General features: G+C 39.1%; 1 protein-coding gene across 1 annotated transcript in view; it reads right to left on the bottom strand.

Moving 5' to 3' along the window:
• MME (membrane metalloendopeptidase) overlaps positions 1–22,023 on the bottom strand; it is a 109,494-nt gene that overhangs the window by 13,360 nt on the left and 74,111 nt on the right. The window contains exons 17-20 of the mRNA XM_008059514.2: positions 11,848–11,906; positions 4,517–4,636; positions 2,322–2,455; positions 2,133–2,198 (exon numbers count right to left, since the gene is read on the bottom strand). Of these exons, the coding sequence (XP_008057705.1) occupies positions 2,133–2,198; positions 2,322–2,455; positions 4,517–4,636; positions 11,848–11,906 (379 nt within the window). The remainder of the gene's footprint in view (positions 1–2,132; positions 2,199–2,321; positions 2,456–4,516; positions 4,637–11,847; positions 11,907–22,023) is intronic.

Here is a 22,023-nt window from a genome sequence, read left to right as displayed (position 1 = left end):
TGGCTCACGCCTATAATCCCAGCACTTTGAGAGGCTGAGGTGAGAGGATTGCCTGAGTCCATGGGCTCGACACCAGCCTGGGCAACTTGGCGAGAGCTTATCTCTACAATAAATCAAAAAAATTAGCCAAGCATGGTGACGCACGGCTGTAGTTCCAGCTACTTGGAATGCTGAGACGGAAGGATCACCTATACCCAGCAGGTCGAGGCTGCTGTGGCCGTGAGCGTGCCACTGCACTCCAGCCTGGGCAACAGAGTGAGAATCCAACTCAAAAAAATAAAATAAAATAAAGAATTTGTATAGGAAAACAAAATAATATCTAGCACCCAAAGAGTTGAAATGCACAGTGTCTGGCATGTCAGTTTAAAAAAAAAATTACCAAACATTGAAAGCAGCATCAATCTACCATCCCCAGGAATTGGCTGGGACTTATTCTTTTAGAAACCTTGTAGCTGGCTTCATCTCCCAAGCTTCATACTCTGATCATCCTTGGTCATTGCCAAATCACAGGTCCTAACAGTTTCCTCTCCTTACAGTTCTCAGTTACTTCCTCTTCCCTGGCCCAACCACCAATGCTCTCCTCTTCCTTTCTAACCCAAACCTTTCCACATCCTCATCCACCCCACTGATCATTCCATCCATCCTTGTCTTGGAGAAGCCTGGCTCGAGCCTAGAGACACTGTGTCCCTTGCACCATCTCAAGTAGACTCTGCTTGCTCTCCTACATGTGAGATACCTCAGGTTTGAGAGAAGCACTCAAAAACGGCTCACAGAAGCCTCTGCTTCCTGGACTCAGGCAATCCTTCTGCTTCAGTCTCCTAAGTAGCTGGGAAAATAGACAAGCGCCACCATGACCAGCTAGTTTTTTAATTTTGTTGTGGAGATGAGGTCTCGCTATGTTGTCCAGTCTAGTTTTGAAGTCCTGGCCTAAAGGAATCCTCTTGCCTCAGGTGGGATTATAGGCGTGAGCCACCACACTCATCCTTGAAAAACTTCTTCAGTCCTCCTTATTGCTTCTAAGAGCATCATTCCTTCAGCCTTTGTGAAATCCCTACTTATTCTTATGTACATAGCATCCACTACACCATCCTTTAATCCTTTCTCTCACACACATCATCAAATAATGGCATATATTTTTTTTTATGAAGGGTTTATTGTTGCATCTCCAGCACCTCGAACAGTGCTAAACCCATGGTAAGGTCTCAATAAACATGTGTTGAGTACAAAAATGAATGGCAGGCTACATGGAATTCTAAGGGATGCTGATAACATCTCTCTGTGTATGATAGTTTGGTCAGCTATAAGCCATACACTGGAGCCATATCACATTGGCTCCTAACAGCATCACTGTAAATCAACTGTGGATTATTAATATTATGCCTGTGATTTATGTCGATTATGTCTCCAAATGCTGTTTTACTTGCTGCGAAACTGAGGGTCCTGTGCATTATTCTGAGCAATAACTCTGAAATAATCCTCTTAAGGGACATCTTTTCTTAAAAAAAAAACAAACAAACCTATTTCAGAGATTCTTTCTTGGAAAAATGTTGAGCCCAGCAACATGGCACATGCCTGTAATCTCAGCACTTTGGGAGGCAAAGGCGGGGGGATCACTTGAGCTGAGGAATTTGAGACCAGTCTGGGCAACATAGCCCTGTTTCTACAATTTTTTAAAAAATTAGCTGGGCATGGTAGTGTATGCCTATAGTCCCAGCTATTTGGGAGGCTGAGGAGGGAGGATCGCTTGTGCCCAGGAGGTCAAAGCTATAGCAAGCTATGATCACATCACTATACTCCAGCTTGGGTGAAAGAATGAGACTCTGTCTCAAAAAGAAAAAAAAAATTTTTTTTTAAAGAAAAATGTTACCTCCTCTGTGGAACTTGCATATCTTCTCATTTGGGAACATTCTATGTTTCCTCTTCTTGACTTTTTGCTAATTTAAGAGACTGGTGTTTAGCTCTATCACATGAACTGTATTGATCCTTATGGTCAGCATATTAATCATCCATTTTCTGTTCCTCATTTACTGCTTATATCTTATGTGATTTTCTTTGCAGAAGGCTTTAAGTGAGTGATTAAATATGATAAATACTCCAAATCACCAAAATGGGAAGAAAATGCTACTACTCACTCTGTATGCTTGTCCAATACCTCCATTATCGGCAATGTTTTCTCCCAGGGTATTAATTCCATTGAGCTGGTTTTTTTTTAAAAAACAACAAAACCAGACACTTTATTAGGATTGCTAAGAAAAGCATTAATAATTCACACTTACAATTGAGCATATCTAAAATTTTTCAACACAATGCTGGTGACATACGTGCTGTCCACCTGCTAGGTCCCAGGAGAAGTTTCCATACTGGTATACCATGCACTGGGATTGGTCTTTAAAATTATTTGCAGACTGTTGGGTCCACCAGTCCACGAGGTCTCCATCCTTGTTAAAATTCCTGCCTGTAATATATTTATTTAAGTAAAATTAAAACTCACTACAATAAGAATTACAATAAGATATTCTTTAGTTCAAAGCGCACGCACCGAAATACTGCCATGTGACAGAACATTCACTTGGACAGATGACGAGAGAAGCTGTTCTCTCTCCTTATCCACCAAGTTGGTAAAGCCTGGACTATTAGGACTTTCTTTGCTGACATGTCTCAGTACTGATCCAGATGTACCAGGAGCTTGGCTCTTAATAGCTCAGATGAGGCCACCAGGCAAAACATTCCTGAAATCACACTTTGTCCTGCTGGCTGGTTTCCACCTAAACCAAGTCTGCTGAATGTGATATTTTGAGATTTTTTTTAAAAGGTCAACATTTTTATTCTGACATTCATTTCATATTCCCAGGCCTTTCATGAGACACTGTGGGCTCATAGTTTCCCTCTACTTCAAGCACAAAGTGAAAGTCTCCTTTTTCTCCTAACACTTTCCTGCCAACTCTAAATGACATCGATCTTTTCCTTTTTTGAGCTCCAATTTCATATACATATGCCATGTGTTTTGACACTTAATTATACCATCTTATTCATATTTATCTATGAAGCCAAACTACTTACATTCATCTCCTGGTTCCACCAATTCTTAGCTTTATAACTTTGAGTAAGTCTTTCATGTGTTTCTCTTTTAGTTCCATTTGAAAAATGAAACAGTTGCACCCCCCGCTCACATTAACATCAATAAGGGTACCTGATCCCAAACCAGGTAACGTGAGGACCAGTGGGAGGCTCAAACATCACCTGTACGATGACCACTTATGTACCGAATCCTGAACTGTACCCCTCACCCCTCATCTTTAAAATTAAAAACTTAAGCCGGGCTCAGTGGCTCAGCCTGTAATCCCGCGCCTTTGGGAGGCTGAGGTGAGTAGATTGCCTGAGCCTGCGGGTTCGAGACCTGCCTGGGCAGAGAGACCTCATCTTTACAATAAATCAAAAAAAAAAATCAGCCAGGCGTGGTAGCGCATGCCTGTAATTCCGGCTACTCGGAAGGCTGAGGTGGAAGGATCGCTGGAGCACAGCAGGCGAGGCTGCGGTGGCTGGAAGCAGCCACTGCACTCCAGTCTGGGCGATCGACTGAGACTCCAACTCAAAAAAAAAAAAAAAAAAACCTTAAAAAAAGAAAAAGGAAACATTCTCCAAGTTAGCATAAAAGAATGTAGCTTGCAGGTGTCCCATCATAAGCTTAATGATCTCCACTGCACAGTGAAATACTACACAGAAGATAAGAAAAAAGAAAAATGGAAACAGTATTAGTCCCTACCAACTAAGACAGCTGCATAGCTTAATTGAGCTAATGGACACTTAGCCTTTGTAAAAAACTGTACCCGTCCTGTCTCCTTTTCTTTCTCTAGCTCTCTAAAGTGGGTCTAGATAAGGTTTAATTATTTTCTCTCTATTGCTCTATTTCTACCTCTCTTTCCACTTGGGAACTAATCTTTGTCATAGATTCTATCATCATCTCTTTACCGATTTCATGTCTTCTATTCCTTTCAGGAATTCAGCTTTCGTTGGAACTCTAAATCTATTTTGCCATTTAGAGGGGCATGGAAACTTTTAAGTACCTATTGCTTGCAAAAGCTTGAACTAGGTAGGAGGTATAAGATGAAAAAAAACGAAAGTAACTTAAGAATCTTACGGGCCCTTACACAGACAGTACTTCCTAATTTTAGGACACAGACATGACCCTGCCCTCTAAGAGTCTGATGAGATAAGTCACATACAATCAGAAAATAAGAGCAAACATTATTGCTGGTGTTGACAAATATCACAGTAGTTTATCAATATGAATAGTTTGCTTTATTCTGTCAGAGTGTAAAGCACACATCGATTACCTCACTAGTTAGAAAATCTTTCATCTTAGGCAACAATTTAAAGAAAAAACTGAAAATGTGAGGAAAATTAGGCCAATGATACATGGATGACTAAATGTGGTTTTGTATTGATTAACTGTAGTAACTGAATCAAATTTACGAGAACGGATCTCAGCCATAAGAAAACGCCAACTGTACTTTACCATTGTCATCGAAGCCATGTGTGATTTCGTGTCCTATGACCATGCCGATGCCACCATAGTTCAATGAGTTGGACTGCTGGGCACTAAAGAAAGGCGGCTGCAGAATGCCAGCTGGGAAAACTACAACGAGAGAAGAGAATTCAATTATTTATGGCATTGTTATTATTAAAATTATTATTATTAGACAGTGTCTCACTCTGTTGACCAGCTGGAGTGCAGTGGCTATTCATAGCTGTGATCATAACTGACTGTATCCTCTAACTTCTGGGCTCAAGTGATCCTCCCGTCTCAGCCTCCCAAAGTGCCAGGATTAAAGGCATTAAGTCACCATGCCCAGCATATTATTATTTTTTAGAGACAGTGTTTTGCCCTGTTGACCAGGCAGGGAGTGCAGTGGTTATTCATAGCTGTGATCATAGCTCACTGTATCCTTGAACTCCTGGGTTCAAGTGATCCTCCTACCTCAGCCTCTGGGTAGCTGGAACTACTGGTACATGCCCTCAAGACATTATTCCATGACAGCATGCCTGGGGTTGGTTTTGTGTTTGCTCAGGGGCTGTCCAGTATGTCAATTTCACTTAGGTTGACACAAAAATCTTCTGTGATAGAAACCAATGCAGACCCTTTATTGTGGATGACAGCAAATAGTTCATTCTAGGGAGGCACCATCATCTATGATTTATAATCACAATTCATTTGACAATCTCTTTTAAGATTGTCTTCTGCTGTAAGGAGTATGAAGCAAGGGGAAGTTATAATCTACATTCTGAAGGTCCTTTCCTTCTTATAAGTATTTGGAAAAAATAGTTATTAAATAGCCTGAGGATCACTGTTGATGTTATCGTTAAAATTCTATCCATCTACAATAGCATCTTAACTAAGTCGTGCTACTCAATCAAATGTATCCCTTGATCACATAACCTTATTTTATTCTCATTAAGGCACCTATGACTGAGATTGTTATTTTTTTGTTTATGGCTGGAGTCTTTGCTTTTCTTCTCTGCCCCATTCCCACATCAGTTCCCCACATACTAGGCTTCTGAGAACAGAGATTTATATGCCTCTATGTACATTTGTTTGTTTGTTGACTCCATGTTTTTATAGTTCATTATCTTTAATACATAAAATTAGAACAGTGCCTGTAATATGTAAGGGGGACACACACCAAAAAACTTGGTATTTATAAAATGTTGTGTGTTTATTCTTATATGTTTAAATTTTAGTCACCTTCAAAGTATTCTCCATTTGATGCAACGCACCTATTGAGATGCTTTTTCCACTGCTCGAAACAGTCTTTGAACTCACTAATTTTGATGACTTTTAGTGCTTTTGCCAGTTGTCTCACCTCTTTCACACCAGCAAAACGTTTCTCTTTGAGGACTTTTTTTATCCAGGGAAACAAAAAGAAGTTGCTCAGGGTGAGATCAGAGAATAGGAAGAGTGTGGCATGGGGGTCAAGCATTTTGGCCAAAAACTGCCGAACACTCAGCATGGTATGAGCTGGTGCATTGCAATGGTGGAAGAACCAGTCATCTGTTTGCCACAACTTGGGACCCTTCTTCTGCAAATCGTGACACAACCTTCTCAAAACTTCCAGATAAAAACTTTGGTTGACTGATCCGGAGGAACAAATACCACGTGTACTATAAGGGGCCTGCCCTCCAAAAAATAATTTAGTTTTTTGGGGGGAGAGTCTCCCCTCGTATTTCACTGTTTCTGAAACATACTACTAATGTGCCTTTATTCTCTTCTCTTGGAATACAATTCCCCTATTTAGCAAAATTTTGAGCCATACTGTTTAGAAGTGGCTAATCTTTGACCTTAGAAAGAAATTAAAATTAATGTTTGTAGTAATTTTGCATTTCATGTTTTAAACTCCAGTATCCACTGAAGAACTTAAATGTTATTTTCTGTAATTGGAAAAAAAAATCTTTTAGTATCAACACCTATTACATGCAAAACCTTTGGCCATTGAAATGCAGGACAGTAATACACGAGAAGGGTCCTTGCCTTAAGAAATTTAAGATCTAGCTAACACAGAATAGTCCATACTGTTTCTTTTTCTTTCAACCGAGCAGAATATGACATAACCTTTGCATGGGCTTTGGGGATAACTATTAGATATTTACAGAGAAGACTTTAAAAATACTCACCAATCTAATTGCGCTCCAGACATCTAAAAACATTTGGAAAGTTGCCATAACATTCAAATGACACAAGGATAAAAAATACTTTTGTCCTTGGAGAATTTTGATGAAAGTTGTACCTCACGTGTAGCTGCCTGTGCTAAACACTGCCAAGAATTATTATTAGCTTAAAGTATAAAAATTATGCGCAGTACTTTATTAACTTAAAGTGAATACTATCTCCCACACTATGTACTTTGATTAAAATCCACCCATTATATAAAATGCTCTTATGAAACGTGCTATCAAGACTAAATATTAACTATAAAGATTCTTCTGCTTTAATTATACTCTGATATGCCATTCTTCAGGCAAGTGATAAGATTTTTATGGCTTATAATAAATACTAGTCTTCAAGTTCAGCTTTGTTAATTATGATCTCCCTTTTTACTTTGTCAGCTAAATCTCTAGAAGGAAGATTTTCCCCATTAGCCTTATTGCTGTTACTAGTAGACACCACACCTGTTGTTTATAACCAGCTGCTTGGTTTTGTATTCTATGTTCATGATTGTCAACAAGTTAGTTAAGTCACTGGTCCGTGAAACAAAAGACTGTGTCTCTGCTGCCTGCTTCTCAGTTCACCCATACCACAACGACCCTGGCTGATTTTCTTTTAAGGCTGCTAGCAATTCAATTTTAGAATATTTTATATGAAGCTCAAGTTTGCAAACAGATAAAATTTTTGGTAGAAAATAATTCAAACATTATTTTTATATTACATGAAGTAGCAACGTGCTTGAAAAATTTTTTTCTTTTCAATTCTGAATGTAAAGAATAAATACGGCACTTAGAAAATTTAACTACCTTAAAAGTATTCACAGATCACACAGGTTGCATATACTAAATAACTCGTACATTTCTGAAATTGAAAAAATTGATGTAAAAGATCCTTATTGCAATTTTAATTTTTAAAAAAGGGGACTACAGAAGTAGTAAGACTTTCCATTTGACTTGATCATTTCCTTTAACAAGATTGTAAGGTTTAATAAGATGATTGAATGATTCTTATTTCCCACCCCCCCACCCCATTATCTTTAAACCTAATTTTGATCTAATGCTAAAACTGTGATTCAATAACTCATGGAAACTGGTACCTTGGAATAAATTCTCAAACACCAAATGTTCCGAATGACATCATCAAGGTGGCTACTTCTAGCTAACAGCTCAGAAAGGCCAACGGCAACTAAAACTCAAATTTCTGCTAGGTATATTTTAGTTTAGTGCTTGCAGTTACTTTGAAAAATTGGCAATTAAAGAGATGAGTTTGAATCCTTCCACCAAAAAAAAAATTTTGCTTTTTTTTAAAGATGACTGAATAGTGCCTGGAACTTACAGAGAAATGTCTAACAAGACATTCAAGGGCAACTTTCCTAACAACATGGCATGAAAGGCTTCGAAGAGCTCCAGGAAGCAAATGCGCAAGAGGAATAGTGAATGAAACACTTTTAGTATACCTTCTTTCCTAGAAACGGACTTGGTTGGGGAGGGACATGCACACAAATTTGAATGTTGCCTACAACATGCATGTATTAACTACATGTATGTGTTCTGACAAAAAATGGTGGAAACTGAATTAAAAAGTAGAAATTATTGATATGAGTAACTCCCTATATGTTAATAAAACAAGTTTGGTTTTTTTTTTTTTTTTTTTAACATAACAACATAAAATGACCCATACCATGAGAAAGTGTATGCAGTCTAATTTGGGATATTTGTATGTCTATGTGGGAGGCGAGGGTCATTTAAGTGACAAAGGTCATTCCATACCAAAAATTTTGTAATGGGTAGCATATCAAATCCACTAAGACAGCGTTGTGAAAGATATATATGTGTATATTTATACACACACATTTCTATCAAGGAGAAAGACAGAGATCTGAATCTTCAATTATTGTTAGTTAAGACAATCCCCACTAGAAGATTAAGATAAAGTATCAAAAAGAAAAAGTATGTATTTTGAAAGGTATTCCCCTCTTGCATGATACTTTCCCCTTCCTTTGTTAGCAAACAAGCATATGAAGAGGTTAACAGGTTTTCTTTTCTTTTCTTTGTTTTGGTTCCTGCTTCAGGTTTATTTGCACAAATAGCACTTGGACACCAGCCCCATGCAGATGGCAGCCTAGGGGTCACAGCAGTCATTCTGTCCTCACGCTGGCAAACAGAGGCCCCTACTCTGGAGATGACGTGGGGGCCTGGGCCCCTTGGGAGGTTGAACAGGAGCTGGAACTAAGCTGGAGATGCTGCTGAACCTGTGGCCTTGGCCCTGGCTTGATCCTTGGCCCTGGCTTGATCCTTGGCCTGACTCCTGGCCTCGGCTACATGCTTGGCCTTGGCTCAGCTCTTGGCCTTTAAGCAGATCCTCAAGCCCTTGGCAAGGCTGGCATAAACATCCTGCTCAAACTTGGAGTAGGCAGTGTAGACAAGCAGATCAGCCTTGTGGCTAAGGCCCTTTGAGATACTGAGCTTAGTCTCCCTGAACTCTACAAAAGCCTTGGTAGCCTCAGCACATGCATTCATGGTGTTGGTGGTGTTGGCTTCCAGCTTCTTCAGGCCTTTCTGGTTGTGCTTCTTGGCAAAGTTCATGTTCTGCAGGAATATGGGGTATCTTTGTAGTTTGGGGTTTATCAATGCCATTTCTGTGCCATTTTGGGACTGGTCATGTGTAGTGTGGTTCTTGGCCTTGGCCATGTCTGCACTGAAACTTGAATTACCTGGGACAGGAAGAGAAAGAGAGGCGGCGGTGCAGCACGAGAAATAGAGTCCAGGTTTTCTTGTTTTGTATTTCCATCATGTGTGTTTATCTTGAGAATCTTTAAAAAGGTCTTTCTTATACATTAAGAATGCTTAATACAGCTGATTCTTCATTATTCCGAGGGCAACTTTCAAATTGTGAAATGTTGGGTCACTTTTGCCTTCTTTTCCTTTATGCTGTGTGCTTGTTTGTTTTGGGAACATTAAACTCAAGATGAAAACATTTCCAGCTCTTCTCTAATCAGAGAATCTCTGAAGTGGAACAATTTTTTGCCACCTCCAGAGACTTGTAATTCAGAGTCAAGCAAGGTCCCGTCTTGACATAAACTGGTGGGCCTGCTCTAGAGAAGAGCTGAAGGACTGAACACGGCAGATGGGTCCCATAGAGGATGCATCAGTACCAGATCTGATGGGGTCCACGGTCCTCCCTGAGCTGGACTGAAATCAAGCTACATCCCCTAGTCTGCCCTAATGCAAAACTAAGGGTCTAGGTGGTCTCACTTTGCCCTGAGATTCCACTGAAAGTTAATCATTCTTGAAAGTTAATCATTCTGCTTTAATCTCAGTGTCAAATCAACTAGAACTTATACAGATAGAACTACCAAATATTAAAAAGGGGATTTCAAAGTGAAGACCCTCCAGAGATAAAGGTATTTCTAAGATAAGGTCTGAATAATTTCTAGGAATATAATACAAAGGATTGACTTCCTGGGTTCTGAGGAGTTGATCATTAAGCAGGTTCTGGTCTAGGCTTAGGGAATCATTTCCCTAGCCAGAAAACATGAGCTTAAACTTTGACCGACTGACTTCAACCTGGATGCACATGTCTTACTTATTATCTGTATGTTATATAAAGACTATCTTTTCTGTCTGCCTATATGACTCATTTCAGCCCATATATCAAAAGTAACTTCCAGTGGATTAAAGTTTTACTCCAAAAATAGAAACTATAAAAATACTAGAAGAAAATGAAGATAACTTCTTAACCTAACTCTTTCTAGACTTGAAAGCAATGGGGAAAGGTATAATAGAACTTTAACATAAAAAGATATAATTTATTTTAAGGTTTGCTTTTTAATCAGTGATAAAAGTCTTGTAAGATATCTCATAATTTCTAATCTAACTGGTGGCAGAATTCAAGAAAAATGCGGCTTATGACAGACTCTGAGATGCAGAAGAGTAGTTTAGAATGATGCTGAGATTATCCTCCCTCTTGATTCTGGATCACACTTAGAAATAAAGGACAGGACTGAGTGCACCTGGGGAACTGAGTGCCTGCTCTACTGTTAGTTTAGAAAACCTCTGGCATATTGAATCAGTTCTAATGCTAAAAACCCCTTGGAAAAAATGAGTCTATGGTCTATGATAAGAGACACAGAGTTCAAAGTTGTCCAGGTCAGGAAGAAAAAAATATATATATCTTTGTCATTTTAAGTCGTCCAGTTTTTCATTATATATAACATATAATATATCCATTTTATGCATATGCCTGTGATATTGCTATTAGTAAACATATGAATTATTTTCTTTTTTATTGAAAGTAGTTAGGTTAATACAATTTCATATGATTCAACCTAATATAATTGAGATTTTATGAACTTCTTGGATGCTTCTGGAACGAAGATGACATAGAATAGAACCACCTCTTCCAGAGCCAAAATGTAGAATTGCCAAGAATAACTGAATCTGTGACTAGCTAGCTCTGGGGAACCTTAAACTATTTGAAGATGCTGACGCTTAGTAAATATTAAAATAATATACTTCATAGAGACATATTTAAGTGACTTTTAAAAGTACTTAGAAATAAGATAAACCATTTTAGGTACAAGTGGGAATATTGCAAGAAACAAAGAAGCCAGGTGTGGTGGCTCACTCCTGTAATCCCAGCAGTTTGGGAAGCGGAGGCTAGAGGACTGCCTAAGTCCAGAGGTTCGAGGCCAGCCTGGGCAACTTGGTGAGACCAATAAAATAAAAAATAAGTTGTCTCTACAATAAAACTCTCTACAATAAATCAAAAAATTAGCTGGCCATGTTGGTGCACACCTTTGGCTCCAGCTACTTAGAAGCCTGAGGTAGAAGTATCACCTGAGCCCAGCAGGTGGAGGCTGTGGTGGCTGTGAGCATGCCACTGCATTCCAGCCTGGGTGACAGAGTAAGTCTCTGACTCAAAAACAAAAAACAGAAACAAAACTACTTAATGTGATTGGTACTAATTTAAATTTTCCCGTTATAGTAAAAAAAGGTACAAGGACGTGTTTACTTTCAAGAAGAATATTCAATAAATCAGCAACAGCCTCAGATGTGCTTGTTTGGATGGTATTATAAATTTGCCATACAATGCACTATAGGTGGGGAACAACAGAGAAATATTAGTTAATTAGGAATACACCTTACCTATCTGATTTCTGCCTGAAGAATAAAATGCGTTGACTACAGCTGCTCCGCTTATCCACCTATGGAAAACATAAGAACTCGTTACAAACGAAATGGATTATCTGATTCAATCCACTCACCACAATAAAAGCATTATTAATCTTCTAAGAAGAATCTTAACTTTCTGTTTGAAATACGATCAACAAATTAAAATTAGATCACTAGGTGGAAGCTCTTTCTAGAGTATTTCTATTTCTTCAAAAACATCAGCAGGCCAGGCGCTGTCATCGCTACAATAAATCAAAAAATTAGCTGGGTTTGATGGCACATGCCTGTAGTTCCAGCTACTTGGAAGGCTGAGGCGGAAGGATCACCTGAGCCCAGCAGTTCGAGGCTACAGTGACTGTGAGTATGCCACTGCACTCCAGCCTGGGTGACAGAGTGAGACTAATCAGGTCTGCAATCTATTACTCTATTTGCATGAATTGTTATGGGGGTGCATATCTGACAGTGCAAAATCTATTAAAATGTATCACTCTGGAAATTATAATGGGTAAGATTATACTAAAACGTATTTAGCTTTATGTTACCAACACTAGGTAACTATGTCAACAATACTGGAACAGTTGACAGAATATTGAAGTGTAGGTGATTAAAACTTCAGATTCAAGTATATTTAAAAATTTTAAATTTCTGATTGACAAAAAGTCTTTTTGGGAACTAAGACATCTCAGGTAGTAATTATTGCCATTTAAAGTAATTTAAAAAACAAAAACAAACAAAATTCCAGCCAATTGAGCAAAGGTATATTTTTATATGACTGTACAATAAAGCCCAGGTGGTTCTTAAGTAGAGTTGTCTTTGTCTGTTTATACCATGTTTTAGCCTTTCTATGGCATCTGAGGATTTTATAAAATTCAGTCCTTGACTTGAGGAGATGAGAGAAAGATGCACAACTATAATATAAGACTGAATGAGAAAATGGGGAAAATGGTTCCTAGGTCATAATTTGAGGACTGAAGGAGAAGAGTCAATGTCCATGTCTTTCTGCTCAGATGTAATGAAGTAATCACGTGTTGAGAAATGCCAAACAGGAATAAAATTCCCATCTCACTAGCCACATATCCTTATATATTCATTGAAAAATGGATACTGTTTGACTTCAAATGCCTCTACAATGTCAGCACACATGCGAATACACTTAAGATAATCATGTATTATCATATAATGGCTTCATTGCAGTTATTCTACTTTTGGGGCAACGGTTAGCATCGCAATTATTTAGCTTACTTACAGGAGTTTACAATATAATGAGGTTAAATCAGAACTGTTTCTAGACCCTGTTTTGCCAGGTAAGTAGTACAAAGTCAGCTGCCCAACCAGTATTTCAGTTATAATGTAAGTAATTATTGTGGGATGTCAGAGGTGAATCTTATTTTGATCTCCTAATACTGGCAAAGGTCCACACATAACACCTGTCTGATAAATTCTGAGTAATTAGGGGTTTTGTCTCCAATAACATAATTAAGATTTTATTTCATATAAAAGATTTGGGACTTAAAAAAACAGAGTTAACATTTCTGTAAATTTTTCTTTCGGAAGAAAATAAGCTTGGAGGTGGAGAAGAACAGTTGATCAAAGTGTTTCTTCCTTACTTTGCTACTGCTATTGTTTTAAATAGAGAAAAACATTTTAAAACAGAATGGGGAGGTGTTTGATATATCTGTTCTCCCTAATTCCATCACAGTCAAAGTCATCAATATTTTAATATTTCTTGCAGGTTGATGATTACAAGAATATAATTTTTTATTTATTTTAATTAAACTCCACTTGCTTCCCACATAATTTGTGGTGACTCAAGAAAAGCATGTGTTGCTGGACACGGTGGCTCAAGCCTGTAATCCCAGTACTTTGGGAGGCCAAGGTGAGAGGATTGCCTGAGCCCAAGGGTTCGAGATCAGTCTGAGTGAGATGGTGAGACCTCGTCCTAAATAAATAACAAAATTAGCTGGGCCTGGTGGCACACGTCTGTAACTTCTGCTGAAGCAGAGGGATCGTCTGAACCCAGCAGGTCGAGGCCACGGTGGCCACAAGCAGGCCACTGCTCTCTAGCCTGGGTGACAGAGTGAAACTCCAACTCAAAAAAAAAGAAAAAAAAAACATGTGTTTGTAAACGCAGACTAAAAGTGAGATCAGAAACTATATAGAACAAGTAGATTTCATTTATGGGACTAAGAAATATTATTTAAAAACTCACATAAACAAAAATCATTATCAGAAACAATAACATATTGTGACTGTGTTTATATATATTCACACATTTACTATGTCTCAGGCTCAAATATGGTTCCACGTTGCCTGACAAGAGGGTCACAATAAAAAACTTCTACTCTTGGGAAACATTATTCCCTGCTGGCTCACGCCTACAATCGCGGCACTTTTGAGAGGCCAAGGTGGGAAGATCAACTGAACCCAAGAGATCGAGACTAGCTTTAGCAATAAAGCGAGACCTCATGTCTACGAAACTTTTTTAAAAGGTTATTTTTGATGTGCCCTTAGCATTCTGACAGCAAATTTTATATGTAAACAGCTTATAGTTACTAAAATTTTCATTGTTATAAAAGTTAATTGAACATGTTTCCAGGCCTCAGTAGTTTTAGGGTTCAGTTCTTAATTATGGACTTCTGATTTAGTGACACTAAATTCTGCATGGACTTTTACGGGTAATTTCAAATAACACTTGCAAACTGCTTGGTTCTAGACTAGTCAAAAATTCTTAATAATGAAACAGAACAGGTACTGATCCGAATTGTTTTGAACTGTTACTACAGAGGAAAGGAAGTAAACACATGACACTAAGGTTACAGATAACAATGTCTCTCCAAAGTAGGACACAGATAAATGAAGTTTATATGGTATCACTCATCTTGCATCTATTGCTTTTGTAAAATAAATGTCACACCTTTTGGTTTCGTGCATTTCTACTCTTCTGTTATATTATTTTGGGAGCTTTAAGATTGCAGTTTGGGCCAGGCTTGGTGGCTCAGCCTGTAATCCCACGCTTTGGGAGGCTGAGGTGAGTGGATTGCCTGAGCCCGCGGGTTCGAGACCTGCCCGGGCAACTTGGCAAGACCTCATCTCTACAGTAAATAAAAAATTTAGCTGGGCGTGGTAGCACGCACCTGTAGTGCTGGCTACTTGGAAGGCTGAGGTGGAAGGATAACTGGAGCCCAGCAGGTTGAGGCTGTGGTGGCCGAGAGTGGCCACTGCACTCCAGTCTGGGTGACAGAGTGAGACTCCGACTCAAAAAAAAAAAAGATTGCACTTTGATTAATGCTTGTAACTTTCCAGCAGGGAGAGTTTTACATATTAAAATGTCCACTGTGAATTATACTTTCAAGAAAACAGGGAGCTATTTATGATCACAGGATGCTCAAATAAAATTAGAGTTATGGTGTTTGGGTTTACATAACACTCGTGTATAGTATTTGCCTTTTCCTCCTTGAGATCTTTCTTGATGTATCCTCAGACCACTCTGGGGAATCATCCTCATCCAAAAGCACAGGACATCGTGCCCCTGGTAATGACCAAAACTTGAAGTACTGTGATTAGATCATTACATCTTAAATCAGGTGATTAACAACTACAGGCTGAATGTCTAATATTTGTGGTCAATCATGAAACTTCTCATTATGTTAACATAAATGCTAAATTAATGAATAAAGGAAATATTCTTCAGATTAAACAGTGATGTAACAAAAACTATAAGTTCATTTGATGTGGATGTACTCCTCATAAATGGATACGTTTCTATTTATGGAACACAGACAAATTTGACCCTGAATAGCAGCACAAACAAGAGAAAATGTACACAGAAGAGAAAATCAAATTGGGGTGATTCTTGCCCTAAAATAATGGGTAGTGAAGGTTACCTGAAGATATCTTTATTTTGTTATTTCATTTTTTAATGTTTGAGTCAGGGCCTCACTCTGTCACCCAGGCTAGAGGGCAGTGGCACAGATCATGTCTCTTGCAGCCTCGACCTCCTGTGCTCAGGCGATCCTTCCACCTCAGCCTCCCAAGTAGCTGGGACTATAGGCAGACACCACTATACCTGGCTCATTTTGTGATATTTTTGTAGAGACGAGGTCTCACTATGTTACACAGGCTGGTCTCAAGCAATCCTCTTGCTTTGGCCTCCCAAAGTGCTGGGATTACAGGCATGAGCCACCATGCTCAGCTTGAAGATACCTTTAAAATGTGGAGGCCAGACGCCAACAGCCTCCAAAGAGCAGTATCATTCTTCTGCTTATCTACCTTTCTCCTGGGGTCTGTATGGACACATGTGGAGGTAGGGTTGATATAAAGTGAAGAAAGAGGAAGCAAGAAGTAAGAAACTATTTGTAATTTCTGAGATGTAATTTTGTCAGGTGAGCTTATTCTTGTTTTGGGACCTTCAAGAGTTAAACAAGAAAGAGCCACTCTAAGCCACAGAGGCCTCAAAGCTGATCTAACAACATGGGTAGGAAATTTAACTGAAATACACTTGAGAGAGAGACCAGGTGCTTCTCTTCTCTCTCTTATTACCCTGAAGAAGTTTAGTGGTGATGAAATAGAAGTGTATGGACATCATTTTTATAGCAGGGAAGAAAAGCAGAAGTCAACAGCCCGATCCTATAGCCTTTTGGATATAATAAACCCACTGGATTGCAAAAGCACTTGAAATAAAATTTCTCTTTCACTCACTCTGGGGTAACTTTAAAACTTAAAACAACAACACTGTTGATGTGCCTTTTCTCCAAGTGTTCGATTTCTCAGCAACTAGCAGTCTCAAAGCAACTCCTTTGAAATCAGTAGAGCAATACAGTAGTTTTCTGTCTCTTCCTACAGTCCCCCAGGGCGGAAAAGAAAATTCTCATCTTGGAATCACAATTAGAGCTGTATCCTTTATATGTATCACTATTCTTCCATCAAGACTTCAGAGATGTTCATATGCTTCATTCATCTTTCGAACCATGTGCATCATATAGGCAGCATCTACCACTGGCTGGTGCAGAAACTGAGGCACAGTATGACTATTAAACTTTTTTCTAATACACATATAAACTAAGTGATCTAATTGGGAAAAGAATATTGAAACGAAGGCAACGGAGAACATTCTCATTTTCCAATCAGTTCTCCTACTTCGAAGTGTTGACCTGCATCAAAAACAAAATCGTTGCAATGACTAATGCCACTTCTTTGCCTCTTTAAAAATAAAGATGGCTGGGCACAATGGCTCACACCTGTAATCCCAGCACTTTGAGAGGCTGAGGTGGGAGAACTGCTGGAGTACAGTCATTGAGGTCAGCCTGGGCAGCATAGCAAGACCTAGTCTCTATAAAAATAAAAAGTAAAAAATTAGCTGGGTGTGGTGGCACACAGCTGTAGTTCCAGCTACTCGGGAGGCTGAGGTAGAAGGATCACCTGAACCCAGGAGGTCAAGGCTGTGGTGAGCTGTGATCATGTCACCACACCCTAGCCCTGGCAACTGAGTGAGATTCCAACTCAAAAATAAACAAACAAATAAGAAGATGATCATTTCTTACTACTGTTTTACTCTTAGGCTTCCTCTTACCCTATCAAGCTTTAGGATGCTGGCCTCCACACCACTCTAAAGTAATTCCAGAAGATCCATCATGACCAGATTATAACAGCAACAATAGCTATTTAATGAGCATCTAAGTTATGTGCCAGGTAAATTAAACAACATACTGCACTACCATGTAACACAAAAGGGGCTGTTAGCATCCCCAGCTTAGAAAGGAAAAATGGAGATTCAGAGGTTATCTAGGTTCACACAACTAGTAAGAGGCAAAGCAGGAACCCTGAGTCAGATCTACCACCATCCACCTCTCCCCACCCAGCTCCAAGCACCGCTCTTTCCACTGTTCCCTAAGATGTAATTTTGTGTCCAAAGGCAAAAGCACCAGAGCACCAAAGAACTTCATTTACACTGTTCATAGTTGTTGCATAGTAGCTGTTCACAAAAATGAGGCACTCTTCCTGACTCATCTGAATCTGTCTGAGGCCAGAACTCTCATTCTGACACTAAATTGAGATAATTCACTTCTCTTTCAACAAAAGGTAATGGAAAAACTCTGATTTTTTTTTTTCCTAGACGTCTTCAGTTGTTTGTGTGTGGACAATCTTTCTAGTCGTCAATAACTGTTTAAATGTGTCCATGCGTGTATGTGAGCATACACGTGTGCGGTCTACTAAATTCAGAGAAATTTCCAATTTTGAAGATACCTGGGTGGGTGGATCATTTCTGTCAGAATTTCCTTTTAGTGATTTTTTTTTCTCCTGATTTAAAGTAATCCTGGGAACTTCCAGGAAATAACTGACACCTCTTTCATCCTATAGAACCCTTAGCATTTACACAACTTGAAACTTCTTCCAGCCTATTTAACCCTTAACACTTACAAACTTGACATAAGACTATTTACTGTCTGCCTAGAAGGTCACCCCATGAAGGCAAGAACATTCCGTATTTTGTGCTTAATTGAACCCCTAGGGCTTAGACTAGTGTTGGGAACACAGTAGGCTCTCAGTAACTGTCTGGGCGTTGACATATCAATAGGTCTTCCAAGCCCTCCAGAGGGTTCATCCTGTGACTCTAGGAGGGTGGAGGGGACACTTGCTGTGCACACTGTAGGGAGTGGTGGCAACTGGAAACGTGTACTATCCGGATACTGTCCTCTCAAAAGATTACAATGAAACAAAAGCACCAGAATTATTTTGTGAAGTTCTCCCAGTTTAAATGGAAGGCTGGGACCTTTTGATTATATTGTTTGAAGATGATATATGTATTTTACAAACTAGCAAAACCCCATCTCTTTAAAAAATACACAAATTAGCTAGATGTGGTGGCTTGCGCCTGTAGTTCCAGCTACTTGGAAGGCTGAAGTTGGAAGCCTGAGTTCAGGAGATCCAGGCCATGGTGAGCCATGATCATGCCACCGCACCCCAGTCTGGACTGAGACCTTGACTCAATAAAGAAAACAAAACAAAACAAAACAAAACATAACATAACTATCTAAAACTTCAACCTTTAAATTATCCAGCTTCCTTTCCTAATTCACCTTCCCTTTCTGAAAACAAAACAAACAAAACAAGACCCCTCCTTGGATGCTAACTACAAAGCAGAAATGTTTTTTGTTAATAAAATATAGTTTTCTTACAACCCCAAAATGCACTAAAAAACTGTAAAGACTTTATTGGCTTAGTGAGAGTGCAAAAGATCTAACAAGTCTAAAACTTATCTTTCACAACACGTGCAGAACAAGAGCACACACCATGGAAGATACTGCCATGGGAAATTAGAATGATTTGGTTAAGGTTAGTCTAACTACCTTTTATTCAGTCTTTCTACCTGAGTAATACTTGTTGCTGGGTCAGATAATCTTTGTTTTACAAACCATCTCCATCTACAATTACAGAGATTAATTTGTGTCTTGTGTCCAGTGTTCTGCACATCCATCCAAAAGCATTCTATCAACTCTCTACCTCTGGGTCATCAGGTTTCTCTGTGTAAGTCCTGTACCACTATCCCTTTTGATATCCAAGTTGAACATGACAAGACTTAACTAGAAAGAAGGTTTGGTTCTAGGGGCATCCATGAAGGGGAAAATTAAGAAGGGATATTTTAGAAATAAGTGAGAACCTTCTCTACTGCTCAAGAATATGTTCTTTTTCTCCTGGGTCACTTGCTGTGCAAAGGCCAAGGAGGGAAACGTCTTGGCTCTGATCAAAACTTTACAGTGCCAGAAAGAACCTTGGACACATTCTACAGTCTAGGGCAGCCTACTTATTTTATAAATATGGAAATCGCATGACTTTTAAAAGGTAACAGGTCATAACTGGCAGAACTGGGACACAAAGAGAATTAGGGACTCATAACAGTGGCAAAGCTACGGTGTCACTTCACAGGGTGTCAACTTCCCTGTCATTTTGGGTGGTGCTGGCCTTTTGGGAACTGTCTATGTGAACCATAGAGTCATAGCTATTGAGCTGCCTAAGAGGTTCCACTTATTCCAAGGGTCTGACTTCATCCAATTAGCCCAGACTATGAAAAAAAAAAAAAAAGTCAGGTTTGAAGCAACTCAAAGTGAGACAGAAATGAGTAAGTCATTTTTGTTTTGCTGACATATTGTTTTCAGAGAATGTTTTAAGTAAGGCTTAATTGTTGTTTTAAAAAAGTGTTGTTCTAGCATTTTCCGTCTTTGTAATAGTATCAACCAAACTCTGCCTTTCATCAGATTTAGTTTTTACCTAGGTGCCTCTTGAGATTGTAGGCTCCCAAATGAAGAGCAACACCTTATTCGTCTCTTTATCCTCTACTATATTGTCAGTACAGTGCTTTGCACATAGTAGCTGCTCAATAAATATTTGTTGAATTGGCTCCTGCCAAAGGTAGTGTATTTTTATTTTGATGCATGACAGCAGGAGAGAAACAGCAATGAAATAAGTCTGTGTAGTTTATAAAAGTAATTTCAGGCCTCAACACTCATGATTCACAAACACTAGCACTAGCCAACACAGTTATAGCACAGGAAGTTCTGTCCTGAGAAATGAGTAAAACCACATCAAGTATAAAAACAACAAAAGATATTCATTTTGTTTTGTGCTTGTACTTATTTTTTATAGAGGTTTATGTTTGTTCTACAAACTCAAAGTGAATAGTCATATTACTAGAAGTCATTATGTTAGTCATATTACTAAGTAATTTTGCCAACGGGTATTATATTCCCAATTCAGCACTATTTTCTATCTGATAATTTGACATATTTAAGATTGTTTATAAACTGGCACCAAATCTTTAAAAGATGTAATGTTTGAGATAATTTTGGGAACACATACTGGGCAGTCAAAAACCACATGAGCCAAGAATTTTTCACACTTAAATCTCTATCCATCACAGGTGCAAGTTGCTCCTATGGGCTGGAGGGCAGGCTTTTTTAGCCAAGTGATTTACCTTGGGTGTATTACATGTAGGTTTTTCAACTTGCTCAATTTTGTAAATTTATTCTAGATAATGCTGTATATCTTTACCAACCATGATTCTGAAATGCTTGGATGTGACCATTGTTATTTTAGTGACTGAGTTACCTTTGCCAGTATCATTACTGGCAGCAATTTTATTACTTATTTACCCCCTGGACATTTAGAAAGGGTCTACATTCCTGTCGTCTGTGTTCAAGCTCTGGTGACACTAATACTTGGTTTCTGTTTTTAACAAGGGCTAGTCCGACTAGATATAGTAAAATGTCCTGGTACTCTGACCAAATTGTGCAGGGCATTGGACATAGTGCAGGCATAAGGTGAAAAGAAACATGGAATGGGGCACTGTGAGCAATGAGGGAACACTTGAGTCAACTATGTGTAGGCTTCCATTAAATGAACAAAGGCAGAAAGAGTAGTTGGAGATAAGAGACAAAGGGGCAGGGGGAAGACAGATAAAAGATTTGGAAGTAATTGTAGGGCTAAGACTTTGGGCAATGGTAGAGGTGGGGTGAATCTAAAAGAATTGTGAAGACCTAGCATGGAATATGAAGAGTGCAGGACCTCTTTTTTTTGTTTGTTTTTTTGAGTGGGAGTCTCACTCTGTCACCCAGGCTGGAGTGCAGTGGCATGCTCACAACCACCACAGCCTCGTCCTACTAGGTTCAGGAGATCTTTCTGCTTCAGGTTTTCAAGTAGCTAGAACTATAGGCATGTGCCACCATACCCGGCTTATTTTTTGATTTATTGTAGAGACAAGGTCTCTCCATGTTGCCCAGGCTGGTCTCAAATCCATGGGCTCAGGCAATCCTCTCGCCTCAGCCTTCCAAAGTGCTGGGATTACAGGTGTGAGACATCGCACCCGGCCTGGACCTCTTTTTAAAGAAGTCATTTTTCATGAGACAGCAAACAGGGATGCGTTGAAAGGCTTTTACTGGGAAATAACATGACTCATGGTGTTTTCAAAAACATCTCGAGGGCAGTAGTATGGAAGATAAACTGAGGCTATATTAGAAGATTGCTGTTGGGCTCGGTGGCTCAGCCCGTAATTCCACGCCTTTGGGAGGCTGAGGTGAGTGGATTGCCTGAGCCCATGGGTTCGAGACCTGCCAGGGCAGGCGAGACCTCATCTCTACAATAAATCAAAAAAATTAG

The sequence above is a fragment of the Carlito syrichta genome, unplaced genomic scaffold, assembly GCF_000164805.1.
Source record: "Carlito syrichta isolate Samal-C Ts95f unplaced genomic scaffold, Tarsius_syrichta-2.0.1 Scaffold304229, whole genome shotgun sequence".
Lineage (NCBI taxonomy): Eukaryota > Metazoa > Chordata > Mammalia > Primates > Tarsiidae > Carlito > Carlito syrichta.
Note: the sequence above shows the minus strand (reverse complement) of the source record. Positions and strands in the feature narration are given on the sequence as shown.